Source organism: Macrobrachium rosenbergii, chromosome 9 (genome assembly GCF_040412425.1).
Source record: "Macrobrachium rosenbergii isolate ZJJX-2024 chromosome 9, ASM4041242v1, whole genome shotgun sequence".
NCBI classification, from domain to species: domain Eukaryota; kingdom Metazoa; phylum Arthropoda; class Malacostraca; order Decapoda; family Palaemonidae; genus Macrobrachium; species Macrobrachium rosenbergii.
The window spans coordinates 42323433-42348343 of NC_089749.1; the positions used below are offsets into that span (position 1 = coordinate 42323433).

General features: G+C 38.3%; 1 protein-coding gene across 2 annotated transcripts; it reads left to right on the plus strand.

The window, feature by feature from the left end:
* Positions 1-5444: 5444 nt before the first annotated feature.
* On the plus strand, positions 5445-23613 carry LOC136841731 (uncharacterized). 2 transcript variants are annotated; one of them, XM_067108982.1, is made up of 6 exons: positions 5445-6501; positions 12068-12171; positions 16300-17019; positions 18355-18495; positions 19984-20166; positions 22762-23613. In XM_067108982.1, the coding sequence occupies exons 1-6, from the start codon at positions 6483-6485 to the stop codon at positions 23293-23295; spliced, it is 1701 nt and encodes a 566-aa protein (XP_066965083.1). In that variant the 5' UTR covers positions 5445-6482; the 3' UTR covers positions 23296-23613. The 2 variants fall into 2 exon arrangements, with proteins under 2 accessions (XP_066965083.1, XP_066965084.1); XM_067108983.1 differs by having other exon boundaries at positions 6369-6505.
* The last annotated feature ends 1298 nt before the right edge of the window (positions 23614-24911 follow it).

The window sequence follows — 24911 nt, forward strand, 5'->3', positions numbered from 1 at the left end:
GCGATGACCCTCTTTAGGAATGGAGGTACTCAGTCCCGTATTTCAGGAGCCATATTTGAAGCCCTTCATCTCCAAAAGCAAGATACCATGGTCCTTCATGTACCATATGAAAATAAGTCAGACACAGTATCTGCAGTAATAGGGTTGGCTGGAAGGTCCTCCTCAATGGGTTACCTACCTAAGGGGAGCATGGAAACCTGTATCTGGCTGAGAAGCCCTCCTCTAAGCTTGCAATTTCTGGGGAAACTAGGTGGACCCTGCCTAGGTGAAAGGCCCTTCTTTAGGGCTCCATACTTTGCAGGAAGCCCAGAAGCTCCTACCCAACTGGAAGGCCCTCCTCTGGAGTCTGCCTTCTGCAATAAAGCCTGGCAGTCCTTACCAAACAGGGAGGTACTTTGAACCTGACTCCCCTTGGGGAACCATGGACCTCTGTCCAGCTGGGAGGCCATCATCCAGAGTAACCTTTGCCGGGGAGGCTGGAGGCCCTCCTCTGGGGCTGCATTTCCTGGGGTCAAGGGGCCTTGCCCAGATGAGAGGGCCTCCCTTTCTTGTTGGAGACTAGGGAACCCTGCCTAGCTGGGAGGCCCTTCTATGGGGCTTCCTTACCCATAGGGGCTCCAGCCCAGTCAGAAAGTCTTCCTCCTAGGCTGCTTCCATGAGTTAGCTTAAAGGTGGTCCTCTGATAGTAGCCTCCTCAGAGTAGCCTTGGGAACCCACTGCCTGACTGGGAAGCACTCTTTTGTGGATACTTTCCCAGGAGAGGTTTAGGTCTTCACCTGACTGGGACTCTCCTAAGAGAAAGCCCGGGGGCCATGGGAAACCTTTGGGGATATCTTCCCTGGGCGAGTGAGGAGAACTGTGCCCAACCATGAGGCGTTGTGGGATTGTCTGGAAAAAAACCGGGAACCACTGCATAACTGGGAGGTCTCCAATGAAGTTGCCTTTCCCTAGAGAGACTGGGTTGTTTATAGCCCATCTGGTAAGTCTTAATCAGAGGATGGCTCCTGGGAGGGAGTTCAGAGGCTTCACCCAGTGTGGGGGGGCTTTCCTGCAAGGATACCTCCTCCCTGGGAGCCTTACAAGGCTGTGTGGCCCTTCTCATGGGTGCCTATCCATCCCCTAGGGATGCCTCTTCCAGAGCAGCCCTGGAGCCCATTGGCAGCTGTGAGGCCTGTCTTTACTTGGAAGGAGTATGTGAATGATTTTAATGTAATATTCATTTCTGTATCTTTTTCATATTTTTTTTTATGTGGGGTTATGCAGGGATAGCATTTGATACCATCTTGAAATTTCCTGTTTAACTTATTAGCTTAGCATTGCTGAACAAAAGTAAAATTTAACTCGTGAATGAATGTTTTGGTGATTTCGTTCCTATTGTGTTTTTACGTGGCCGAACAAATGTCATGATATGACATGATATAAAATGGAACCGGTAGTTCCATTCAAATTGTAATATAAATGGACTTAGCAAAAAGTATATATATCTGTGTGAGCACGGGAGAGGTGTTGTTTGTGAATCACAGATCTAGTCCTTCAAGTCGCACATGTCAGCAAGCGTCCATGTGTTGTTTGGAAAACAGTATGTCAGCATAAGTCAACGTCCTCTTTTGTTCTGAGCTGAGAGCTGTCACGTAGGCAGTGAGAGATCCCTGGGAACGAGGTCATTGTGTGTTCGTGTGTGTGTAAATGATAGGTCTTGTTGTGATGTGGCGTGGAAGTTTTAAGACAGATCAAAATGGGAAATCATCCTGTGTAGACCCATTGTTACCCTGTTGTACAAATATCTCACAATATAGTCACACAGAATCCCATTATGGAGTTTGTCTAAATCCTACCAGAAGAACTGTACTATTTGAAGATGCAATTCCATTTCTCTGACTGTATTGACGACAGTCCACTTAATCAAAAATAGTTGGGTGCTCGCAAGTGTACCCAACAAAATGAGGGATAAGCAATAGTCCTTATTATTTCGGTCAAATCAGAGGGGCAGGGTGAGGGTGGGGGGGGGGAGGCCAGATAACTTTTAAACAGTGCAGGGTAGCATTACATGACACCATACATTGCAAATTACTGGAAGTTAACTTGAAATAAGTGTGGCCTCTGGTTCTCTTAGCAGTAGTGACAATGGGCTATGATCCAGGCTCCACTTTAGATTTCCACCTACACTTGTCTCATTACCGTTGCTGACCATCCCGAGCATTCACTCCTTCATTAGGTTGCTGGAATTTTGGGAAGGAATTCCTTCTCATCAGCATCATGATAATAGTCAGCTTTGGCATATACCTAAATTGTTTGCGGTGCAGACAAAGGCTGAGTGCTGCAGGGTGTTGCTTATGAAAGAAAATGCTAGTAAATTTGATAACACTGATAAATGACACTTATACACCATGTTGCACCGTATGAAATTAAAGAATTAACTTTGGCAGTTTTGTGGTTTCATTGGTGTGGACGCTTGTCGGGTTTCTGTTTGCCATGTTGGTCGTTGAGAGGGGTGGAAAGCTTGAAGATCATCCCCGTAACGTAATCAATGTATCTTATCCTTTTTTCATTGTAATTAGTGGTGGTACTATGAATCTGCTAAGTTCGTTCTTCCCTTGCAAACTCTTAACATACCTGTCAATTTTTAAAATTTTCTATAGGGGTGGGGTAGGGGTTGCAGGAGGAGAGAGTACGTAGTTACAACTTGAAGTAAGTTGATCTGGTGAATAGCAAGCCAACATTTCTTGTGAATGAATGAACAGCCTTAACTCGAATCATTCAAGTTTCATATTTTATTGCCACAAAGTACGAAACATGTAGCCTACTATCGTCATTTCGGCCTTTTAAAAATTGCGCCACCCAGAGATAACCTCAAGGGTAACGATTATCTTTTTTCTTTGAATAATACGCGATAGGTAGAGATTACTGAAACTGGTTTTCGGAGGGGCTAATTCATATGCAGTAAAGCCACATGCTTCCCACCCCACCCCCGTTTGACACAATATATTGGCATCCATTATTCCATTTCAGCAGAATGCAGTTTTTTAATATAGATCCCAAAGAAAATATCGCATTGCCTGCTGTTCTCATTAAACTGTGTACGTAACTTTAGCTATTCATATCTTGTGGAGATTTCCGTTGAAAGAGGTTGGTTAAGTTGCTACCTTGAGAGAGAGAGAGAGAGAGAGAGAGAGAGAGAGAGAGAGAGAGAGAGAGAGAGAGAGAGAGAGAGAGAGAGAATTGTAACAGATTGGGTGACAGCATGAAATATAAGTCAAGGTCTCTTTTAATCATGGAATTCACGTTTTTATTTTTGACTTTTGTATAAAATTACAAAATTACCATTTAACTCCAGCTCGTCATGATTTCCCGATTGGTTCCTTACATGAAAAGGTGACTATTTTTACAATTTATTATAATTCACAATGCAATCAAAATAGAGTGAAACAAGCCACAAAATACTGTTAACTTGTGTCAAGCTATGCGAATCACATCACCTACTTGGGAAGAGAATTGCAGTAAACAAAAAGTCAGTGGAGCACAGTGCTGCAGTGGCTGATCAGCTCGAATAGCTATGTAGCCGGCTGTGAAGCATCCAAACTCCAGAATTTCCATACAGAAAATCATTATTTGTAATAATGGTGACACACTTTCCATAATAACCAACTGTCAACTCTAGGTTGTTCTCCTCACATGCAAAGAGCGTCGAGGTCACAATAGACCTGTCAAGCTTCATCAAATTTCACCCGCTGATTCTTGAGACAGGTAAACACAAAGTGGGCACTGGGCTGTGCAAGAACCTAACAAATCATGCATTAAAAAAAAAAAGTTTCGGAAAAAGCTATCTATCCCGGCGCAATAATAACATATGTTGATCTATTTAAAATTCCAGGGGAGAACATGAGAGAAATGGATATTAGGATCACACAATTGCATCGTTAATGTTTACTTAGGTCTATGCCGTAGGCCTACGAACGCAGATGTGCGTGAAACCCTGGCTCCGAACTTCTTCCCTAAGTATGAGCTAAAAGGAAAGGAAGAGAAAATAGCAAACCTTACATGGAAGCATAAGTATCTGCCTTTGACGGTTTTAATGTTATTGTTTACCTGTAGGCTTTGCAGAGAAACTTAGCATGAGGTAATCAACTGAGGACCTCCATCTCTTACCAGGATGTTTCATCACTACTAGTAGTACTGTTATACTGCTGATTACGAGAAGGCATTGTAGTATTGTACTGCGTTCACCCATGTTGTTCACCTTTGCGGGGTGTTCTTCTCATGTCTCTTACCTTTGCTTGACAGATTTAAAAAATGTAGATGATGCTATTTTAACAAGCAAAGTGCCACAAGATTTAGAAAACTTGCTTAATAAAATGCATCATACATCTAGAGCGAGACTCAAAATAAATTGAAGAAAAACAGAGGTAATGAGGGTAAATAATGTACGAAGGTATGAATTAACACGAGATGGATGAGGGATTCTTAGGCATAATAGGCTATCCAGTGAAGAATTTCTGGCGTTGGAATTCAATGACTAAAAAAAAAAAAAAGAAAGTAGATCAAACAATAGGCAGACTGTATAAAATTTGGAAATAAAATAGACTGAATTTGCATATGAAAGAGAGATTATACCTGTGGCATGACCATAAAACTATCTAGAAGGCTTTGGCAATTTGAGAGTAAAGCTTAAAAAGGAGGGTGATGATGATTATTTTCAGGTGGCCATATCTACTTGTGGCTGGGCTTGAATGAAAATATCTCCAGGCTTCTTTGGCAACTTCTCTCGTCCACAAAACCTCATCATTCCCAAAATAATTCTGCAACACTTTCCAAAATCTTTCGGACAACAGCCTTGAAAAGTGCTATCTGGCAACTTTATCGTTACGCTTGAAGCCACCACATACAATGATGATTAGGATTGGTGTATTTGACGAATTTCCCGCCTGTTCCTTTTTAACTGAATTTTTGTTTACTGTGATGCTGTAGCAAAATCTCACTAAAATGAAAAAAAATCACTATTACACGACCAAGCTCACCAGCATTTGCTATCATTACTATTTTCATCAAAGCAACATTTGTAATGGAGGTCCATAAAAGTTCACAATTTTCCTTTATAAGTTACAATTGTGATTTACGTTAAGACAATGAGAATGGTTTATTCTTTGCATAATTTTGAATTTAACCTTATTCATTCTGGATTTTCAGATTGAACAAACAAATATATATATATATATATATATAAATATATATATATATATATATATATATATCAAAAGTATAATAATATATATATATATATATATATATATATATATATATATATATATATATATATATATACATACATATACCACACACACACCCATATATATATCCAGCAGTGTAAAGTGAAGGAAATTACTTACATTAGGTTAAAGGTAGACAGACAACTCGTCAAACAAATAAAAATGTCTCTCCTGTCGCTCAGTATTTTGTTTGTGAACGGCTTGTGGGTGGTTTGTGCGTCAGCTACAACCTTATATCCTCTCTTGCTTGCAACATTTCCTTTTTCTCTCTTCCGTCATATCCAAATGTACACGGTGACTCTGTTGATTCCAAGCTACCGAGAAATGTCGTTAATCGAAACATTAGACTTCTGCAAATTAATGACCGGCGCCCTCAGAGATGATGTGATGTGCGTTCGCCTGGTTTCCATCTTCTCTGTTTAGACAGTTGACTCTTCCCGCCCGTGTGTGACGTCATAACATAAGTGGCGAGATTATGGGGCAATTTTTACTTTTCTGTGAACATGTTTTCGAAATCATAGGGGAATGTATAAATATTTATGTTTTTCTTTCCCCATGTAACTCTCCCCATGTAACTCCACAATAGTTATTAACTTCAAAACTTTACTTTCCGCCTTGACTCCTCCCGCAAGCACACTGGAATGAAGTTTCAAAAATGTTTCGTACATCACCTTTAAAACGAATTTTTTCTTGCCATTCTTTTATATAACGCATTTTCCTTCGTATATCAAAAGAACAGGTCATCGTTCCGCGAACGAACTCCTAAAGTATCTAATTAATTTAACTATTTATTTTTTCTTTCCACTTTAGACATCAAAAGGATGTACAACTGTACGAAACAATCTCTCTAGAAGTGGGTCGTCAAGGTTTCTGGAATCACTTTTGTGGAAAATCATGAGGCTTAAAACTTCAGTATCTCACAGCCTAAGAATTCTTGCAGCTTGTTTGCTTACCTACTGCCGAATTCCGTAATCCGTATGGGCTGCTGACATTTTTAATTATTCGTATCGCTCTTGGGAGAGAGAGACACACACACGGAAACGATCATGTTTAATACACGAGGATGAGGTTTTGCTTATGACTATTCGCAACTGTCAACCGCGTGCCAGTACGCATGGACTCACCCTGTTGGCTAGATCGACGAAGCACTGTAGGTTTGGAGTGAATTGTGCCCAATAATACACATATCTGCAGGGAATTTTGCCATTAGCAGGCTGGATGTTGAACAGCAATGGTGGTAGGTAAAAAATGCGTCTATGTGTTTCCTGGTGTGATTTGTATGTCCGTAACAACCTGTTCAAAGCGGTTTCAAGGTTCATTTTTTCAGCAATGCAAGACTTCAAAACAAACTTCAAGGACGAACGATCCGTTGTTTTTTTTCCCTCGAGTATGGCGAACAGCATCAAGTGAAATTTACCTCCTCATTTATATTAGGGATCTCTGCTGCTTTTAATGACCCAATATTTAATTAGTCATCTAATCTGTACGTTTAGAGAACTTCTTGCGTTTGAACTATGTGGAGACGTTTTTGCTTTCATCCCTACATGTGATTACACCACATTGCTTTTAGCATGTTACGCGTTTATTTGTTTCTTGTCCTGTTTTCAAAACGAAGGAGGGTTTTGTTATTATATCTGTATGCAAGAATCAAGATCCGGGCTAGTTATTACCAGTTTATAGTAAACAGTGTCCAGTGACTAACCAAATCAGCTGTTAGACAACAGCTACACATTCATCGACTCCATGTTTTCAAGCACTAAGCACCGCCCATCAGCAGTACGATATTTGGATTCTACTGTTGCAAGTTTTTTTTAATAGCTGAAGCAGTTTAATAACACCTGTTGTGATTATTTTTCATTTACTGATATAAGTAAAAACTTGTTGGTTTGGTAGAGTAACAGTATCCCAGTTTCGTACGTCTGACAACGGGAGCAGAATTCACTTGGTAACATGTTTTCCTGCCTGCATGTTCAACGTTTTCTTCTTCACTGTCATGCAATGCATGCGTTATGAAAGCATCCAGAATTATTCGATAATGGCTGCATTTGCTAAGCAAATACGAGGGAATTTACCTTGAATTCGTTATGATAGTGGTGGAAACAGATTTAAATAACATTCGTCTACCATGTATGGTGACTACAATTTATCTGAATTATTATTTTTACTTGGTTTGTTGACTGAAGAAGTTATTTGAAGAGCAAAACTTTTTAACTGAGGCCGCTTTTGTTTGCAGTCTCTCCCGGGCCTTCCTTACCAGTTAAATCGTCCACACTTTCATTGTTCCTACCAGTTGTGCATTCTTATCGCCTTTCTGCATTTGGTATTAAGATTACGTCTTCTTCTGTGCCAATTCCATCAGTTCTTCCTCAATAAAATATCAACATTTACGGATGTCTCTCCCCCACCCCCCGGGTCCGTTTGCACTGTAGTTCACAAACCGCGAAGATGTCAAGTTCAAGAATTCACTCTCTCCCTGTTCTGTCTTTCCAATTTGTCCTACGTTTCTTACATTACAGTTTCATATTTTCTGTTTATCCTTAGTATTTATAAACCGAGGGATTCTAAGCACCATCAAATGCTTGGGACTGTGGTTCATTTCTAAATTGTGCCTAATGATAGTGGCACAGAGAGACTACACATATATAATATATATATACACACACATATATATATATATATATATATATATATATATATATATATATATATATATATATATATATATATGTGTGTGTGTGTGTGTGTGTGTGTGTGTGTGTGTAAAGGCAGCCTTTACTACCACAGAGGTTCTGATAATTTTAATGCAAGAAGCTTTCGAAACCTCTTGACATAACCAATGCACAGTAGCTGGATGACATATATATACATATATATATATATATATATATATATATATATATATATATATATATATATATAAAATTTCTGACTCATATGGGGATCCAACCCAGGTCTTTCAATTGAAAGACAAGCGTGCGACCTACCAGACCACACAGTCATATGAGAAGCTAGAACCTAAGTACCACTGTACCTAAGGTTTTACCTGGGCAGGCTTACTGCCTTGTATACCAACGATTTTTACCCAACTTCCCGAGCCAGCAGTGACCCATCTGACAGCATCTCATTCGAATTATCCCTTCTGAGTGATTATGATAGAAGTAATCAACACAATGACATGTGGAACAGAAATAAATTCCAGACTCACTTTGAGATCGAACCTGGGTCATTCAATTGAAAGGCAAGTGTGCTATCATATTCACTCAGAAGGGATAATTAGAACGAAATGCTGTCAGTTGGGTCACTGCTGGGTCGGGAAGTTGGTACTATGACAGTATTCTTTTCCAGATAGTAAGTCATATGTATACCAAAGTGAGGTATGATAAACCCGTAGAGTTTATTTAGTCACTAAGTCTACGGGCAGAACCAGCCCCGTTTCATGGAAGCCCTTCCCACCCCCACCCCCTTTGTGACCCTTTGGTGCTAGTGATGTCTTACCCCCACAGTATTCTTTTCCAGATAGTAAATCTTATGTATACCAGGTTTGCATGAAATTGCTCAATGCGTCTCAGGAGTTATGCTGCACAAATACACACACACAATCATGCATCCATTTATATATATATACACACACAGCTGAAGCCACAGGAAAATTAAAAGAAGGATGTACTACCAGGCGCTTTCGTATTATTTTAAAGGTACAAGGTGTTGAAATATCAAGGAAGCGCTTGGTAATCCCTTTTATTTTTCCCATGGCCTCAGCTGAATTTATCGCCACACGCTGTTAAGTGACACATAGTATATATACATACGTACACATAACTGTATATGTGTATGACCTATATCACGAGAATAACAACGTGACATAAAACATGAACGCTATTTGGCCGCGATAAAAGTGAAACAGCTGAGTGCGATGTTTTTCGCCCTGTATTCCCAGGCATATCCAAGCCAACAACATCCAGCGGAACAAGATTTAAAAAGAACACTCGGTTTCACAAACAACAACTGTGATTTAAGAAATATATAACCGTTTCAGTGCATACAGCACAATGGCCATTGAAATGGATTATCGCTGTCAGTTGAGGCATAGCTGCCTAAGATTAAGCCAGGATCTGGATAAAACCAGATTAGGCAAATGGTATTAACTAGGGTGACTGACATTTTTAGATTTCTTTTTTTAAATCTCCTTCTAACATTTTGTGCAGAATGGGGTCAAGCGTGTATACTTATGGGCTTAAATTAGGATTAATTTCCTTGTTTAGTTGAATTAAAGCAGATACGGGATATTTATAGACAGTGGTTTTACTTCTTGTTAATATGTTATTATGGAACCAATGAATCTTTTGTGCTTCTTCACCTTGATACACAAAAAGACCATCATTCTTTTAGTCAGGTTTTACTGAGTACATTATTGGCTAACCCAAATAAAATGAATTACAGTCCATACATGGGATTTTATAAACAATGTTGCTAATCTGATGGGGACAGTTTTTTTATCCATGTTTTTCTAGTGCTATTTTATGTTACTGACTGACTCAGAGCCGATGAAATACAGAATATAGGTTCATTTCAGTTATCCCTGTTCTATAGGATGTTTTTGAGAACCTGCTGTCTTAAGCATCTTTTCAGGTTTATTGAAGGTCATAACCTTCTACCAGCACAATAGTCTGGGTTTCATAAAGACCTTGGTACTCGAGATACACTCTTGGATACCTACTGTCTTTCAGAGCGCTATTGATGAGGGTGCAGAGGCACGCATGGTTGGTCTAGATTTTAGTGCAGCCTTTGAGCGTATGAATCATGAGTCACTTATCTACAAGCTAAGATGAAGGAATTCGTTGGTTTTTTCCTTAATATTTTAAATTAATTTTTAATGGGCAGAACCTAAAGGGTCTGGGTTGATGGTCAGTATTGTAGCATTAGAAATGTCATTTTAGGTGTTCTTCAAGGTAAGTTCTTGGACATTTGCCATTTATTATTTTAACTAGTGACATGTGGTGAGCCCTGGAGAGCAAAGTGATTGCATACGCCGATGATGCTACTTTTCTGGCTGTTGTTCCTTCTCCGCGCCTTAGATTTGTGGTCGCAAACCCTTGAACGAGGTCAGGCACGTACCCGTGAGTGGAATAGCCTTTAGGACGCGAAGCTTAACCTTTCTCAAACTCAAAGTATGATGGTTAGTCGATCCAGAACACTTGCCTTTGCTTTGTGATTTATAATAAATGGTACTGTTTCAGACGTTAGTAACTCATTTAAGATTTTAAATGTAGCTTTTGAGCAAAGTCATTCCTGCCTTCAGGTCACGTCCCTTGAATTCAGATGTATCGGTTTTATTTTTTATTCTCTCATATTTATTTATACAGTATATCACCTTGCCCTATACCTCGTCTCTCTCTGCGGGCTGTTTTCCCTTTTGAGCCCAACAGACTAAAAAATCTGTTGATTCTGTCCATAAGGGTTTTCAACTGAAGATTTACGGGAAGACAACGAAATAAGGCAAACAAGGGTGTTCTCTGGTCATTCTTTCTTCCTGTCACTCTTTTCATTTAATGTCTTCACAGCCTTATTGTAGAAAGTATCCAAAACGTGAGATGGATAGTAGCACAGGTCCCTCCCCACCCATTTCTCTATTGTTTGTTACCCAACAACTCGGAACTGACAACACGTGATGCTCGCAGGATCATTGAAGAGATTGGTGTATGAAGTTAAATGATTTGTTATTTTCCTATATTTAATGAATTTGCACTGAAAATGTTCACGTCTGATAACAATGTCTTAAAAAGGTCAAGCAGTCATCTTTGCCTGTTTGCAGTTTGCATTTGACAGAGGGGATCTGTTCATTCATTTTTCACAGGTTATTGACATCGACGTGCTGAGGCATATTAGTCAAAAATATCGTCTGCATACCGTAACCAGGTTACAGGTATTTGAGTACTCTTAGGAATAAAATGTTTTCCAAAAAACTCCATATCTCAGTTTAAGAGTTCTAGTGATAGAGAGTTACCCATCACCATTGGAAGGGTTTCTTATAGAATTTTTCATTAAAAATGACGTACAAATACACAGTTTAATTCATTTTAAAATTTGACTGTCTGTTAGCGGTAAATCCAATCCGGGTAATGCATTTTTGAGATATTTTAAAACCGATTCCAGAGGCTCTTTTGTAAATCAAGAAAAGCCTCGACACTTAGCCTACCAACCGGGAGTCGTGACTGACCGTGACGCTGTTTCATTTTTGCCTCTCCTCGTTTCATCCAAATCCCTGAGCTGATCCTGGTACAGCTGTGCCTCACCTGAAAGAGATAATCCAACTGTGATGATGACCTTTTTATGCATTAAAGCGTTTGTATACTTCAGATATTAGTGGCTGTTTGCAAAACCGAGTCTTCTTTGTAAAGGTCCGTTCCATTGTGTGGTCTGCCTGAAAATAGCATGGAGGAAAGTTTCTAATATATACCTTGATCGGCATTGGTCAGTCGCTTTTTGAACCATTGGCTTATTCTCCGAAGTAAAGGTTTCTCTTCTTATTGTGGTGGCCTTGAATTTGTTTTTTTATAAATAACTTTGATTGGTCTCGGTAAATACTAGAATTAGTTGCAAGAGAGAGTGGAGCGGGGGAGGGTAAGCCTGGAAAGGGTCTTTATCTGTACTATCTAATAAAACAATATGATAAGATTAAAATAAATGCCAGGGCGTAAGCAGTCTGCACGTTATACAGTACATACTGGTGACATAGTGGAGCACAGGGTTTTCGTACATCTCCGAATTTGTCTCAATTATACAACGTTTTCTTTTCCTTTCAGCTACAAATAACGTCTTTTCTCCCGTGGGAGAAGACAAAAGTCGTCGAATTGCTTCGACGAATGGGCAGCTGCCTACTACTCGTGGTAAGACGGCATTCGTTATGGTGAGTCGATGTTTGTTCGCTCTATAGTCCGTGGGAAATGGGTGAAAAAATGGTGGTTTAATAATATAAATTGCAATAGGTTGTTTTATTGCATGAACATGTCAGATGGACCCTTAGGAACACCATATCCAAAATGGGACAAATTCTGCCATTTTAAAATTGTGTAATTTCCACTTTTGACCTTTTCGGTGGGTATATTTTTTCCATATTTTCTTTTGTTTTTTCTCGAACACAGTGCTTCTTACGGGTAAGGGGTATAGAGACTAAAAAAATAGGAAATTAAATTCCACACAAGTTTGTTTCCATAAGGTTTTGCTCTAAAATTGAACTTTTTTTCACAAACAATCCGGGAACTGGAATACAGATTTTTTGAAAAAGTGGAGAAATCGAATTTCGTCTCGCATTTCCTTCAATATCTCCTAAACTACTAATTTCACATTAAAATGTTATAGAATTGGTTTTTTAGAATAAAGATTTTACTTTTTTTTTTACATATTTATTTTTCTTTGCATGCTAATAATCTGCACAAGAGACGCAAAAAAGAAAATATACCCAATTTCAAGTCCATGCAAAATAGATGAAAATAGTGGTTTCTGTCAAACAAATTACAATAATTTGTTCTATTGCATGAATGTGGTAATGCGACCTTTATGAACACCATAGTAAAAAAAAATATAATTTCTGCCATCTTGAATTTACTTAATTCCGTATTCAAAATGGCGGACGTTTTCATTGTTTGAGCTGGAATCTCCTAAAAATTAACTTTTTAATATTTGAATATGTTGACTGCATAGTAACAGGAACATATTTAGAATTAACTCATTTCAGCCATGGAAGCTGATCCTCAACACCTGCAGCAACCTGGATCAAAAGCAACTGCACTTAATATTTAGGAAAAAAGATTACCTTGAAAATTGACTTAGGGATTGCAGTGGTTGTAATAGATGCAAGATAACCTAAAATGACAACCAGCAACCGATTTATCAGCTCCTTGAGCTGATAGAAATATAACAGATTAAATCAAAACTACTGTCATTCTGGCTCAAAGTACACGCATGAATTAAATTAGTCATGTTCGGTGTCTTCATCTGTTAGTATGTCAACACAAGTGCTAGCTTGACACTCACAAAAATCTTTACAGTATAGCCCATGCTTTTTGCATGAACAGTGCTGAGTGTCACAAAAGCCTTTGTATTTGCATCTGATTACTTTTGGTAAGGCATCAGGAGCAGGACTGTTATCTATCGTGCAAGGAATCGAGTTTTTTCCATTTCTCTTCCAACCACAATCATCACTATTTCCTAGCCAGATTTGTGTTTGATGATAAACACGAAGTGAGTGATATTCAGCTGCATCACTGGTAGGCGGCAGTTTTCGCTTCTCACCTCTTGATGACTTTTCCCTGGAACTTTTTCTTTCTCAGCTCATCAAGAGATGCACAGCCCGTGCTAGAACTGAAGAGCTGAATGATTGTTCTTTCTCCTGCCCTTTTGATTTCCTCATGAGTGGATTTGTCAGACAAGAATGGCACTGCACACTCGAAGAGGACACTGTTTTTTCAATACAACTCCCCTTTCCTATGGTATTTAATCTTGACGTGGTATCACATCCACACAGAGCATGCATAAATGGCAAACGCCTGCGTCATTCTTCACCGAGTTGTGAACTAATTTCTCCAGTGTTCCAAATGGGGTGCTCCGTATTGGATTTCTGTGATACCATGAACAGGGCGGACTGTTAGGCTTCATGTGATGACAGAGAAGAAACATTAAAAGTCAGTATCTGTGCTATGACATGTTACCTTGTTAACTGCCGTGGTAACTGCCTCCTGCACTATCAGAAGATCTGCCTCTCCCTCTGCATGCTTTGTAGATACCCCCTGCTCCTTCAGAGTTTCAGACAGGATGTCAATAAAACCTTGTTTGTTTTTGTGATTTGCTAAAAATGACTCCTTATTTCCAAAGGTAAAGACTTGAGAAGGTGCCAGACGAACATCTGAGGCAACAATTACGCCCCTAACACGGTTTTCATGAGTTACGCGTTTTTTGATGCACTGTTGCTGTACCCATCAAAGACAACAATAGGATTGTTGTTTTTCTTGGCAAGAGTAACATACTTGGATGCAACATCTTCATATGTTTCTCCTGTGGTCCATTTGATGCGTTGGAGCAAGGATCATACATTCATGAAATGTAAGGATTGCCTTTTGACCTAGGAGGACATAGGGGTCAGGGGTCAAATATGATGCCAAATATGAATGCCTTGAGATCGTGATTCTATTAGTAATCAATAAATTTATGTTAAAATGGATATTTGAGGACATACTTCATCTCAAACATTGAGAATGTCTGCCATTTTGAAAATGCAACAAAACAAACTATTGCAGTTTGTTTGACTGAACCCACTACTTTCATCTATTTTGCATGGACTCAAAATTGGGTCTATTTCCTTTTTCGTGTTTCTTGTGCATAATATTAGCATGTAAAGGAAAACAAATATACCAAATTACAGTAAAAACTTCACTCTAAAAGCCAGACTCTATAACATTTTACTGTGAAATACGTAGTTTAGGAGATATTGAAGTAAAAGTGAGACCAAAGTCAATTATTTCACTTAACAAAAAAATCTGTATTTCAATTTCGGGCTTGTTTGCGGAAAAACCTTCAGTTTTAGAGAAAACTATTATAAAAACAAACTTATGTAGAATTTAATTTCCTATTTTCTCAGTCCCTATACCTCTTACCCATAAGATGCACTGTTCTGGAGAAAAAAGGAAAATATTGAAAAATGTACCCTCCGAAAAGGTTAAAAGTATGAATTACACAATTTCAAAGTGGCCGAATTTGTCCCATTTTGGATATGGTGTTCCTAGGGGCCCATATGACATGTTCATGTAATAAAACAAACTATTGCAATTGTTTCATTTAAAATGCTATTTCCCTCCCATGGATTATTACGTTTTACCATGTGTGTTTGGTCGCTGTAGGTCTTGAGCCCGGATAAAAGAGGAATGCTGATAGAAGGAAAGTAATGTCTAATTTATGCGCCTGCGCGAGTGTCAAGACCAAGTAGACAAGGTGATAGAACGCTTTATCACAGTTTGTATGATTGTGCCGATCCCATGCCAGGGAAAAAAATCTAATCAAATCAAATAAAAAATTCACGAAAACTCGAACCTGTTGTGTAAAGTCAGTTGTTAACGTCAGTGAGTGAGGCCGGAGAACCGTCTGATAAAGTAAAATAAAAAACAAAATCGATAACCACCGACTTTATGACGTCAGTCTTTCTTGGAATTTTACAAAACATGAAAGCTTCGTTCACGATAACTTGTAATTATACTAAATTCCAGAAGTTCGAGTCGTACAGATCCCGCCATGAAAGGTACAACTTTGTTCATTTATTCTCTGCTTAGATAAATATGTAAAGGAGGTTTTATTCACGACAGATATATATATGTGTGTGTGCGCGCGCGCGCGCGCGAAGGGGTGGGTGGGGGAGAGGAAGGAAGATGAGGATTAGGATTAATATCTTTACCCCTGACGAGTTAGAAGCACGATTAAAATCAGTTGAATGGGCAATCTGAACAAATTTCCTGTTAATCTCAGATGAAGCACGTTGTATTGGTCGATTGATTGTCGACGTAATGCGAAGATAATGCGTTACCGTCTGCTCTGGAAGCAAGAACGCCCTGGCCAAAGGCAGCCCCATCCGTCATGTACAACAATGCAGAACTAAACCGTTCTGAATGAGAAACGGTTTCTGGCGACTTCCTTCTCTAGCAAAATGGCAGAGTTTGATTAGACGTAAAAGTGTCCAAAAATACTAACATTTTTTTCTCTCTAATGCATATAATAGCAGTGCTAATTTTACATTTTTATGAAAAACAGATTGAAATCTTGTTTGCGTCGCGTATGACTGAGACTCAGGTTGTGAGTGTCACCAGCAGACAAAGAATTACAGATAACGGGAACCCTCATTAAATTCCTGATAGCTGAGATTTAATTTAATTATTTTTCTTGCATCCAGAATTCAAATACGTCGAAAGAGTCAGGTTGTGAGTGTCACCAGCAGACAAAGAATTACAGATAACGTGCTGAGATTTAATTTAATTATTTTTCTTGCATCCAGAATTCAAATACGTCGAAAGAGTGTGAAATCTGCAATGAGGATTTCAGCGAAGGCAACCATTGCCCCAAGGTCCTCCCTTGTTCCCACTCCATTTGCACTTTGTGTGTGGAGCAGCTCATCGCGGGAAATAAGATGAACTGCCCTTTTTGCCGGAAGGCCTTTAATGCCAACTCTGCCAACGACCTTGGCACCAACATTGGTCTTTTAAAGCTTCTGAAGTATGTCAGTGAACTGGAGATTTCCCTGAAGGCGGCGCCTGTAAACATGAAAGGCAAACGTACCTCTACCTTGCTGAAGATGTACAAAGCAGAGAACAAGGAAATTTATGACGAAAGCGCTGGCCGGTGCACCAAGGCAGTGTATTACATCAAGAGGTCGATCCAGCAAAATTCGAGCGTCAGAGAATCGCTAATAGATGTGAGAAAGATGATCAGAGACGAGATCTATCCGGCTCTGGAGGAAATCGAGCAGAGGGCAGAAACCCACATCGGATTTCTGGGCGAGGAAATTGAGAAGATGCAGAGGCAGGCGAAGGCAGTTTCTAGGCAGAAAGAGACCATTGGAGAGGTTGAGGACAAGATGCAGGGGGCGCCCGATTTTTCCCACATCGACCCCCTCCTGGAGGAGACTGAGGAAATGATTGCCAGGACGAACGACGTCATGGGAGACCTCAAGAAATTTCTCATCAAAAACAAGGAGACCCGGGAGGAGATTGAAAAGGCAGGTTTTATTACACAGTCTTGATTCTGCTGAGAGATCACTTGCACATGGAAATTAATTTTACAGAGCATTTGATCATGAAATTTTATTTTTTGAGGTAACTTGACACATGGAAGTTAATTTTAGAGATCATTTGATCATGAAATATTATTTTTGAGATAACTTGCTCATGAAATTCATTATTAGAGATGACTTGCACATGAAATTTAATTTTAGAGATGACCTGCACATGGAATTTAATTTTAGAGATCACTTGCACATGAAATTTAATTTTAGAGATCACTTGCAAATGAGATTTTATTTTAGAGATGACTTGCATATGAAATATAATTTAAGATACAACCTGCACATGAAATTTAATGTTAGAGATCACTTGCACATGAAATTTTATTTTAGACCACTTACACACGAAATTTCATTTTAGATATCATTTGTACATGAATCTAATTTTAGGCATCACTTGCACATGAAATTTAATTTCAGATCACTTACACATAAAATTAAATTTTAGATCACTTGCACATGAAATTTAATTTTGGAGACCACTTGAACTTAAATTTTATTTTAGAGATAATTTGAACATGAAATTTCACTTTAGAGATCACTTGCTTATAAAGTAGAGATCACTTGCACATGAAATTTCATTTTAGAGATCACTTGCACATAAAATTTTATTTTAGAGATCATTTGCACATGAAATTCACTTTTATAGATCACTTGCACGTTAAATTTTATTTTAGAGGTCACTTGCACGTGAAATGTTATATATTCAGGGATTGATACAATATTAGGTTTTGAGTTATATGCAATGGAATCCAAGAGGGCATTTTATTTTGGGTGGAACCCAGTAGCTGGAGTAACCAAAATAGCTGTCATACCCTGATGTAGTTAGTTAGTTTAAGAATCCAAATAAATCTCTGACTCCACTACAGTCTGAGTAATCATCTTGGTACCGTAATAAATTGTAATCGGTCACCTTCATTGACCAAGTAGCAATCTGGCTTCCCTCAAAATAGCCGAATAGCTTGAGCTTCTAAAGCCATATTTATGTAACTGATCTTCTTCAAGAGGTATTCATGAACATGTTAGTTGAATGTAAGCCATGCCAGTTTGATGATAAAAGTGTGTCAGTTATCAGAATGAAATGCCGTACAGTCGGTCAGTATTTTCTGTGTAGGGATATTAGAGTAGCCACTTTATTTGAGTAGAAAAGGATGATAAACTTAGCCTTCTCAGGGTAAAAACCATTGACGGTGACATGACAATTTGAGGCTGGTGGTCTGAGAAACAAGTAGAAAGATAACGGGATCCTTTCGTACGACCCTTCCTCTACAGAGAACGAAGAAAATCGAGGACATGGTGACTGCGGCGAAAGACAGCCTGATTCCTGCTGGCGAAAAACAAGAAGATGAGATCGATCTTTCTTCCGAGATGGTTGCCATGGCAACAGAAGAGGATGTGCCGAAACATTTAAATGTAAGTTTTTCTCTGTACATTAATTCTTTGCTTGTTGTTGCCTGCTTCATAATGCAATGCATATATATATATATATATATATATATATATATATATATATATATATATATATATATATATATATATATATATATATTTTATATAGATATATATATTATGACATATATTTATATATATATCATACACACACACATATACATATATGCACATACAAACATATATACATAAAGGCTCGTGGCATTTGCCTTTATTTATATATTCATCACTTTCCATATGTTCGTGATTCAATTATATATGTATATATATGTATATATACAATTATATATATATATATATATATATATATATATATATATATATATATATATATATATATATATATATATGTGTGTGTGTGTGTGTGTGTGTGTGTGTGTGTGTGTGTGTGTGTGTGGAACTAATAAACACATGAGCACGTGTTTCACAGAAATAAATTTCTGACACATCAGAATGACCGGCTAGGGCGCCACAAATTGACCCATAAATGTTATAAAAGAAGCTGGAACCTAAGCCCTTCTGTTCCTGAGGTTTTTCCTGGACAGGCTGCTGCTTAAACGTACCTGCGAATTTTACCCAACTTCCCGACCCACCAGTGAGTTGGTAGACTTTCATTTGAATTACCCCTTCAGCGTGTTTATTAGTTCCATCATATTCTCACTGAAGGGGTATTTTGAATGAAAGTCTACCAATAGACTCACTGGTGGGTCGGGAAGTTGGGTAAAATTCGCGGGTATGTATAGGCAGCAGCTTGCCCAGGAAAAACCTCAGGAACAGAAGGACTTAGGTTCCAACTTCTTTTATAACGATTATGGGTCAATTGGTGGCACACTAGCCGGTTATTAGAGAGACTTGGGTTCGATCCCGGTGTGCGTCAGAAATTATATGCATAGGTGAACAGTGGAAATTTCTCTACATGTTAGTGGCAACAGTCTTACCGTCAGTTGGCAAGGCCCAAGAAAGTATTTTTTTCTAGCAATTCATTGGAAAGAAAATCAGATGTTTCTAGTTTTATAAAAGAAAGCTTTTATAAGATTATGAATATCAGTCAAGGCATGTGTAAACTCGATCCATTCATTTCGAAACAAATGTGTAAAATGTACGAATTTTCAAGTTTCATTTATTTATTTAGTTATTTATTTATTTACTTATTTATTTATCTATTATTTTTCTAGGAAAACTGAGTCATCTTTGCAGTCTTTTTTCCTGCTATATGTGTTTTCTGTGAGTACAGATGAAAGGTCTTGCAGTCCATTGTTTCAGATTCCAGGTAACCATTCACACATCCTGATTTTAGCTGGCAGTGAACCATATCTACAGTTGCATACTACAATCAATGTACACCAGGAAACTTTTTCGTTTTAGTTGTTACTCCAATTACTGTAGGTACTATCTGTTCACAATGGCAGAATGATCTGAAAAAAATGTTCCTGTGACATACACCACTTTCAGATCAGTTACCTGAAGGAGATGAGGAGGCCCGTGCAGAGCAGCCTTCAGAAGGGAAGGATATACGCCGTTCAGCCCCAGCAGGAGAGCAAAAGGTACGCACAGATCACCGTCAAAGGGGACAACGAATTCTGCCTCCACCATCTCAGGGATGAACCCCCCAACTGCGAGTTCCACACTGTTGATGTAAGTGTTAACGCCGAGTTGTTTTTCCACCCGTGAAAAAGAAAATGGTCTTTATTAATGGAGAGGAAATAAGACTTGTTGTATTCCAAAACCCTTTGTTACTAATATAAGGTGACCTCTGATTAAAGAGAAAGTTCTGGAGCAGCGTGAGTCCCGCTACATATTGTTTTCTTGCTATTAGCTTTTTTATTTTCGTTATGAAAATATATTAAAAACACCGCTTATCACAGCAGGTTCCAGGTTATTAACATCTCCAAATGTGAAGAGGTGCTTCAGAATGATTAAAAGGAACCTCAGAATCCATATTTTTATCATTTTAAGTTTTGTTGGTTGTAGATTCCATTTAAAGTAATTACCTCCACTTCAGTGTGAACGATTCTTCCACGAAACTGCCCGAGACTCACTTCTTGGCTTCCCTCGCGCTTTGGCTTTTCGCGTTCCCCTTGGAGGTCTGGTGTTAGTTTGAAAAGGGCAGCATGAGAGAGTAATACGTACGGCAGTTGAGCAGTGATCTGATGGCACGTCGTTTGAAAACACCGTACATAATCTTCCTTTCCAAGGTAACAGTGTGTTCACCAGTGCAACAAACAAACAAGCGGACAAACAAAAGCTGAGAATAACGGTTTCTTCTTACGCTCTAAATTTACATGACTTCCAGAAGGAAGTGAAATGAAATGAGAAAAATCAGAGGAAGAAGTGAACTTTCTCGGTTTTAGGAGATGTTCCTTCTCTTTCTTATTCACGTGAAGGCATTCCTTCATGTTATGATATACATACACCAGGCCAAGTGCAACGTGGTATTTAGCTAAATAAAGGAGAACATTTATAGTATTAAACGACGCAATCTGCTACGCAATAAATAGGAAGAAATAGAAAAGAAAACGATCAGCTCAGTGGCGGTCCAGTATTTTTATAGCTTTCACACTGTGCCGTTGACATTCAATTTAACACAAAAAAATGACAAAATGAGCAGCGTTAAAATAACGTTACTCAGTGGTGATGCAACATTTTTACAATTTAACATTTGTGCTGTAACTTTCAATTTGCACATAATAAACAATATGAAAAGAAAGTAAAATATTCCACACTGATGCAACATTTATACAATTTACCACCACTAAGTAAAAAATTAGCAAACAGTTAACATTTCCCTGAAAGTTTTTCTTCACTGTGGAACTTTGTCGTTTATATATTTTGAAAATAGACCTCTCTCTCTCTCTCTCTCTCTCTCTCTCTCTCTCAGACGGAATTCACCCTCTTTATAATCCCTATTTCTTCACTACTTCCCTCATTGTGTTTCTAATAACAACTTAATTGTCAGCTTGCACTGCACAGATGGCTGCGTCACTCACTTCCACTTGTGCCCAGAGGTTCTTCGGCCTCTCCCTGTAGAAGCGCAGATTTTTCCATGTCAGGAGTGCCGATGGTAGGGTGAGAGTCGACGTATTTAGGGACTATGGATCTACATGCTTTGCACCCTTTGCGGGACTCAGTAATTGCCTTCTACTTCTGAAGTTAGTTACTCCATGGTCTCCTCTGTCGGTAGGCTTGGGCAGTACATGCTCATCTTGATGCTGTTTCTTCACTGACCGTTTTCCAAAGATCACTTGTTTTCTAGGCCTACGTGAGGACATTCCGGAGGAAAGCATAAAGCAGGTCAGATTGTCACTTCTGTCAGGGCATCCAGAGGATAGGGCAGTCTCAAGGGCATCCCACAGTTGGGGTTTCTCTTCAGTCAACGGCATCATTCCAATGAGAGCATTAATAGGAATAAGGAGTTTCCCGTTGTTGTTTTGAAGTGTCGACCGAGCATCTCTCATGTGCAGCTGTGGGAAACACAAAGGGACAGTGCACTTCGTTCCCGGTGTGCTTAATTTGATTAACAGGAAGGGGAAAGAAGGTTAGTCCAAGAATGTATGTGGCAAGAAAAAGGTCATAAATTTTTAAGCCACGCAGCGTAAATTTAGCCAGGTTTTTGGGTAAAATCACAATTTAGTCAATTCCATGACTAAGCCTTTACTCTGTTCAAGAAATATGATTGTAGTAACAAAACTATAAATATATATATATATATATATATATATATATATATATATATATATATATATATATATATATATATATATATATGCACATACATAACTCATTTTTCCCCAACCAGTGGTAGGCCTACGAGAATAACAAGACCACAGTCATTTCTACTTCTAACATGTTCCTGTTTAATCAACAATGAACTCCCATGTAGAAAACATCCACATTACCCATTTTGTATACTTCCACTCAAGGCTGATGAGCAGTGTGTTACATTTCCTACACATCACACCATTCAAGGCCTTTGTACCAACACCCTCCCACGCTGTCTGCCCAGCACTTTATAAGACTTCATCTCCGTCCTTTTCAGCACTGACTCATTTTACACTCTTGCTGCCAAGCTTTCTCAACTTTCTCCACATGATTAAACCATCTCAAAACACTCTGGTCTGTGTCTTCGCCTACACTAGCCTCTTTACGACTTTTTCTCATCCTACCCACAGATTTCTTACACTTTAAATTCCCTAAAAAAGCCATCTACAATGTGACATTTTCTGATTACAGTATGATGACCTGATGAAAGAGATGAACACTGCTCCCGGACTGACGTTCTTGGAACTGGGGATAGGACAGGACTGTCTCGGACGGCTCTTAATTCGCCTCTCTCCTCCCGGTACCAATAAGGCCCATCATTTCTTCTTGCTGTGCACTGGCGAGAAGGGACCATCCTACGCCAACACCAACTGCTTGAAGGTGTTGAACAAGGGCGACGACAAAACAGAGTTCGCAGTCTTTGGTGACTACGAGAAGAACGACGGATCTGGCGGGAAGGCCATCATTCCTGGTGTAGACTGGGAGGAAGAAAACCAAAAGGACGAATATGGGAGGTCATGGGTCGAAGGCCTGGTCGGGGGCAAGTCAACAGAAGCTACCGCCGCCATGTTTGGCATCTTCCTAAGAGATAATCCTGGCTCAGAAATGCCAGGATGCTTTGGGAAGGTGGAGAAGGGACTGGAGATCCTGACGGATGCTCTTGCCAAAAATCCCGACATGGGGAAATGCCGAATTGTAGACTGTGGAATTGTATTTTCAATGTAAGGGATGTTACAGACAGTAAATCTGACTTTCTCGTGATGCAAAAGCTGCGGTAATTATGTTGTAGTTGATATGTAAATACAGTAGAAGAGACGTTGTAACTAAGATTTTTTTATATATTTTCTATATACATTTCCCACTAGTATCTTACAGTCATACCTGTCAGTTTATAGTAAGTAAAGTAAAGATAACTTTGCATACAGTATGTAGTTACTAAGAACAGCTTTATTTTTCCATTTTGGATATTATGTAATAAATTTCACAATTAACAGTTCTAATTTTTGTATATTTTGCTAAAAAGTTAATAAAGGGCTAAGAAATTATGATTTATTTGTTGACATGTAATACTCACACAGTGTTCTTTATTTACTTCAACTAAATGAGCCTTCTATTTTGCCTTATCAACAGTGACAAAAGAAAACTGGACACACGATGCACAGATACTCTCTCTCGAATGATGAAGTAAAACGACATTGGGTTCCATATGTTACTCTCTCTTTATCAATGAACTCAAGCAACACTGGATTTGATTTCTGACTGAATAAGTAACCAATGACCCCACGGCATTGCTATGTAATCTACATTGAAAAATTTGTATAGGGGTCATGGTTAGGGGACTAATAACTTCATCCCCTAACTAATGTTTATCAATTTGCAACACCCACCAGCAAAGACTCTGATACAAACAGGCAATGGGCCATAATGAGACCTGATAAGCCAACTCCTTATTTCTCTCACTAATCTAGTTCTCGCGTCCTAGGAGAAGATGGCAGCCTTAGAATAAATAGGCCTTAAGCAAGAAAATACTGCTGCTACTTTTTAGGTCTGGAAAGAAATTCAAGGCCACTGTCCGGTATTGTCAGTGGCTGATACAGAAGCCTTTGTGCATTCGCAAATAATTATCGTTTTGCCTCGATTTTAAAAGCCAGAGAACTTAAGAGGACAGCAATGATATGAGTGGAGGAAAATTGGGGAATAATAATTTACAAAATCAATTATGATTTCCTCAGCAGCTCAGAATGCAATTCAGTGTTATATATATATATATATATATATATATATATATATATATATATATATATATATATATATATATATATATATATATATATATATATATATATATATATATATATATATATATATATTTTTTGCATTGTACAGTATAACCAAAAATAATTATTACTGTATAAGATGCATACTATGGCTTATATATAAATTTTGTTTGTATGATTGGCATGCGTATGTATATACGTGTGTGTATATATATTATATATTGTGTGTGTGTATATATATTGTTTATATATTGGCATATATATATATATATATATATATATATATATATATATATATATATATATATTCGGCCTGTGGGTGGATATGTAGTCTCTAACAGTTGTGTATGTTCGTCAGTACTGTTCCTGTAGTATATATATATTTGTGACTACTAATACTCTGTATCAGTCCTTCGTAAATGGCTTGGAAATAAAGTCGAAACCGGTCAGGTGGTAATGTGTGACATACATACATACATACATACATACATACATGTATATATATATATATATATATATATATATATATATATATATATATATATATATATATATATATATATA